The sequence below is a fragment of the Amyelois transitella genome, chromosome Z, assembly GCF_032362555.1.
Source record: "Amyelois transitella isolate CPQ chromosome Z, ilAmyTran1.1, whole genome shotgun sequence".
NCBI classification, from domain to species: Eukaryota; Metazoa; Arthropoda; class Insecta; order Lepidoptera; family Pyralidae; genus Amyelois; species Amyelois transitella.
In genome coordinates this window covers 2,263,593-2,269,308 of record NC_083535.1, presented here as the reverse complement: position 1 = coordinate 2,269,308, position 5,716 = coordinate 2,263,593, and the positions used below count along the sequence as shown (strand labels likewise).

The 5,716-nt window shown below is 34.9% G+C and overlaps 1 protein-coding gene across 1 annotated transcript; it reads left to right on the top strand.

Moving 5' to 3' along the window:
• Positions 1-942: 942 nt before the first annotated feature.
• On the top strand, positions 943-3,913 carry LOC106130628 (protein SERAC1). The gene has a single exon (XM_060953757.1). It carries the CDS (start codon positions 1,051-1,053, stop codon positions 3,295-3,297), a length of 2,247 nt encoding a protein of 748 aa, XP_060809740.1. The 5' UTR covers positions 943-1,050; the 3' UTR covers positions 3,298-3,913.
• Positions 3,914-5,716: the final 1,803 nt, after the last annotated feature.

Sequence of the window (5,716 nt, the reverse complement as noted above, 5' to 3'; positions counted from 1 at the left end):
TATTCGCATAACGTGTTGGCAAAATATAGCTGTTGCCCCTCCATCACTATCTACACATGTTGCACCAAGATCTGCTAATCCAGCGACCATGACACGATAGCTCACGCCGAGACCTGTGAAGTTGAGCCAGGCTGACGCCTGGATATGGCCTTCTGTATCCTCAGGGCGTTGGGATCTGGACTATACAAGGCTATCGTGCTGTCGCTGTCGAAAACGTTTCTCGATTTTTCGAAGTGCTTTCGTGACAATGTTTGTGAAAATAAAGTAATTTAATTTAAGCCTTTATGATCAGGTGATCAAAACGGAGAGCAAAAACTTATTAATATTTTATTGTATTTTATATTCCACATTAAAATATAATAATTGGGATATATCGTTTTATAAAAATCCTCGACCTCATTTCCAAAGATGTGACGATGCAACCGGGACTATAGCCAGGAGGAAGAAGATCATTTTAATAAAAAGTAATATATAAATAACAAGTTTGTAATTTTTTGGATAGGTTCCCGGAGGGGTAGGCAGAGACCACAACTTTCCACGATCACTGCATACTTCCTTCGATTCATCCACATTCATAACTCTCTTCATGCAAGCTCGGCGGTTTCGGGTACTCTTGACCTGACCCTTTACCAGGACGTTCTTAATTTGATTAAGATACGTTCGTCTATAAACAACAGTTGTTTATTATGTACTAATATTCGATCAAGCGCATAGATAGACCGAAGATTGTACGTAATAAATTATAACTACTTTTTGACTAATGTTATTATGACATTATTTGACAAATTTTGTTAATTAAGAATTTTAATAAATTGTAATTTATTACGTCCACAGTCCAGCGTACACATATTCACGTCAAGATGCACGTGAAGACTTTATCTATGGTCAAGTCAATACAAAAGTCAAAGTCAAATGAAAACCGACCGTCGTGATCAAACAAAATGTCAAATTCCCAAAATGAAATCAACACAAACCTCAGCCTCACAAACTAAACAAATTATTTTCCAGTATAAAATATTATTTGTCAGGGACTAATAATTTTATCCAACAATGAGTATTCCAGATAGAATCAGACCATATCTAAAAATATTAAAAGAAGTGGTTATGTGGGGCAGTGGTGGTTTATTTGTTGTTTATCACATACACCAAACAAGTAAGGCATTAAACAGAGTAGTGAACGATGACGTGCTAAATATAGAAAAAAAGGGGACTCCCGAATACATTTATATTGATGACCCTTCGTACAACGAAGAGTTAAAATTGCAACAGGATCGAGAGACTAGGCAATCAGTTGGGTTAGCGAGAATATGGAAAAGCTTGAAGCATTCATTAGCCTGGCGGCTGCTGTGGCTTTGCAAGCATGGAAACAAGGAACAGCGGAACATAGCACTGGAACAGCTTGCTACCTTCAAAAACAACAAGATTTGGGACTGTTGGAAGCTGGCGCAGGCTTTAGACAAAAACACCGCGGTACTGCTGGCCAGAACGCGCGGCGCCGATCTTCGCTACTTTCTTCCTCCACCTATCCACGTACGGCGAGCTGCCATAAGTTCCCATCTGCTGTCCTTCCAATTCCGGGATATGATTCTGGCGGCACAGACTGCTAAGCCTCATGGTTGCCTCAAACATTTCCTCTCTAAATATTTTGCCAATGTACAAGAACAAGCTATGGAAGCAGACAGTATACCTGCCAAACCAGACAGTATTAGTGAAAAAGAACTTTGTATATTATGTCTAGATGCTATTCATCACCACATATTATTATTTCATAGTAGAGATTATGAACAAGATATTTCTTCTAAAACATTTATTGATGTGCAACTCTTGCCAAAATTAGCTGAGCTATTGTTGAGAAATCGTAATGATGCTGAAATTGAGATGGCTGTGTTGAGAATCCTCACTATTTTAAGTATACACACAAACTTATTGGAACATTTTTTCCAAAATGGTCTTGTGGGAGAATTATCACGCATGTTGAGATCAAATGATATCCGTCTGTCGAGTTCTGCAGCTGTGACATTATCAAACCTGTCAGGGGAAAGTTGCTATAGGCCAGGCTTGTTCCTATTACATCCTATTTACCGGACCACCTCTCCTCCCTCTTGTGATACTCTATTAGTACATGGCCTAAGAGGTGGAGTATTTGTAACTTGGAGACAAAGGGACAAGAAATGTGCTGAACCAGTTGGTATTGTTGAAGTCACAGTGACGGACAATGACTGTGATCCATGTGAAGCTACCACCACAAAACCATTTTCAGACCCTGAACTGAATGAGGTTATACAAGACCTAATGATATTAGATGATGAAGCATTACTTGCTGATATGGAAGTAGTCTTACATGATCTTCCTATTCAGACAAGACGAGAATCAGGGAATGGTTTTAAATATACTTCAGATAAAAAACGTATAGGCCTAATAAATGAAGAGGAAGACCACTGTAATTATACCCATTGTTGGCCTAAAGACTGGCTGCCTAAGGATTGTAACAATTTAAGAATTTTAGGGGTTAATTATTGGAGTACTTTATCAGCCTGGATGGAACGCTGTCCAATGTTAACTGCAGATATAGCAGAGAGAGCTGAAAACCTGACAGTAGCCTTAGTAGATGCTAAAGTGGGCTCCAAACCAGTAGTGTGGCTTTCACATTCAATGGGTGGTCTAATCACTAAACAATTGTTGGTAGAAGCAGCAAAAAGTGATGACCAGCCTCTTAATGATATTGCTAAAAATACTAAAGCAGTATTCTTTTACAGTACACCACATAAAGGGAGTTCTTTAGCCACTATGCCTCGGGCGGCTGCTGCCGTATTGTGGCCATCCACTGATGTTAAACAGCTTCAAATAGACTCGCCCATACTCTTAGAACTACACAATAAATTCATTTCATTTGCAGATTTGTGTGGTTGGGACACAATCAGTTTTGGGGAAACGATGCCAACTCTAGTCACCGCATTTAAAGTCCCCGTTCTTTTTGTGGACCCTAATTCGGCAGACTTGGGCAGAGGTACATTTTATGAGATGCCCCTTGATCACCTGTCAATATGCAAGCCTGCAACTAGACAGTCTGTCTTATATACAACAGTTTTAGATGTAATTCAGAAAATAACAAATGAAAATGTTGAATTGGTGTACTATAATACTGTTATACAGTTTTTGATAGATTTCTTTTGGAGTATAATCAGTAGTAAAACAAGGGAGGTGATTGAATCAATGGATGAATCACAAAGCACTGAGCGATTAAGATGGTTTGAAAAGATTTTGCTTGAAGCTTTCACTGAAGGGTTTACAGACTAATTACCTAAGTTAACTTTTTTCAATGATTTTAAAGTAGGTATTCCTTGAGAAATAATACCGTTGCAAACATTAAAAAAATATTTTTTCAGTGATTAATAAAGTTCTTCATTCATTAATATGAACAAATCATTTGCTGTATGAGTGTCGTAACAGAATAAATAAGGTAACTTTTGGTAAAAATAATTATTGATAACAAAATATCAATTGATACTTATGATGTCCAGGAATATCAATTGTCACGGACACCTGCAAGAATTATGACACTACTATGGTGCAAAAATTTATTTATTTCTATGATCAATATTCGCAATTGTTGAAAATAAATTTGAGATTGTTTTATTATGCTGTTTTTTGAGAGAAAAATAAAAAATCATTGTAATTTATGCTACCAAGAAGAGAGCTTAGCTCATTACTTAAAGTTATTTTTTACTTAAATGTGTGGTATTGGTATGAGGAAAGAAATTAAATATTAATAAGAAACAACAAGTACTTATATCATGTAAAGTATCTGTGGTGGTAATATTATTTATTTTATATTTGTTACTATTTGTATAAAAGATGAAAAGAAAAAAGTTTTATTCATATCAATTTCATTTTTTATTTTAATCATATCAAACATGTGAGACATTATAAAAAAAAATTGAATAAGCATTCAATTTATTTAACTGATAAGCTATGCGAATGATTTTATCCCTTTATCTGACAATAATTTTATAGCTGTTGCGAATTTTGCATGGACATCAAAAATAATCTTACTTTTCTGAATAAGAATTGTTGATATTATTATACCTACACCTACAATACATTAAATAATTTTTAGACTTGTACTTCGGGTGGTTTTCGAAGAAAGTTTTAGCGAAAGCGACATCTGTTAAAAACCTGCGGTATTTTTTGGTACGCAGTATTTCTAAAGGTAAGCGCTATCAGTTGAAGGAAAAGAGACTTAATAAATCTGATAGATGTCGCTACCAATATCAAAACTAGGTATTTATTTCACACTACACGTTGCAATGGTTCTTGTGTAGCGCCATCTATTACGACACACGTGTAACAATAAGCAAATAGATTGAAGTTCTAGCTTAATAAACACACCGTATGTTTTAAAGATGTCGTTATGTTATGTAAGTCGATCTACCATGCAATTTTCTACATAGAGATAAAATTAAAAATTCCTTCGGCTTATTTTGTTTAAGTGTAAATAAAAATAAATTTATAACTTTACTCCATTAAAAAGATTTTGTTTTAAAGTAATTAGGCTACGTATGTAAGTAGGTATGTATGTAATAGGTCAGTTTCCAAGCGCGTATTTCCAAGTAAGTATTAGAAGGACTTAGGAAGTTCTCATTTTGGTTGTGAGAAAATTTCGATACCAAAAATGCACCCAACGTATATTGAACATTCTTAGTAAGTACCTATTTTACCTACATTTAGAAAATATTTAGGATTTAGGTAAAATAATTCACGAATCAAGAGACATCCTGCCTCGGAATTTATTGACAAGGACTATAAAATAAGTTCTATTTATTCTGATATTCACTGTAACTACAAATTTTGACCCATAATACCTGTGACACCGCAAGGACGCTGCAACATGCCTAAAGTAGAAACTTTCCAAAAAAAAAAACAAATAAAAGTAAAAATAAACATTTAAGAATAAAACGAAGTGTACGATACGCCCACGCCAGATATTACGGTGTATCTACCGTAATACTTAGCGTAAACAATTCAAATAAATAAAGAAGTTGAGCCACAACAAACATTTCCCTATTGTCTCGTTAAAAAGTTACATTCAGTTAAATAATCCTCATGAATTTACTTTTTCTTTCTCTTAAATTTGTTACGAGAGGAAAACCGTTTAAGGGTGCTGCCGACATTTATAAAGGTATGCAATTTAAAATTAAGCCTACAGTATTTGGCCTACTTATTATATATATAATAACTTTTATTGAAACGACATAGGGATTTTTTAACGCGTGCGAAGCCGAGGGCGTAAGTTTGTTTTCTATATGACCGCTAGATGCAATAAGCTGAATATCGAATAGCTTAAGAAATAATAAATAAATGTACCTATACAAAAACTCAACAAATGTATAAAAATTACATAGATTGTGTTAGCCTCCGAGGCTAAGTAAGTTCGAAACTTGTGTTACGAGATACTAACTCAACGATATTATATTTTATAATAAATACTCATATAGATAAACATCCAAGACTTAGGTCAATCGGAGATAGTTCTTTTCCCATCATACCCTGGCCGAAATTCGAACCCGGGACCTCCGGTAATATCCAGGATCCAGGGTTTTTTTTATAAGTAGATGTAGCTTAAAAAGGTTCACGATGTCTCATAAAATAGTCATACTTCTTAGTTTGTGCCAGTTGTTCCACTTGCCAAGTAAAAGTTAATTTAAAAATAAATATC

Bases quoted from the DNA above. Each gene is read 5' to 3' on its own strand.
- LOC106130628 (XM_060953757.1), top strand. From the start codon at position 1,051: ATGAGTATTCCAGATAGAATCAGACCATATCTAAAAATATTAAAAGAA.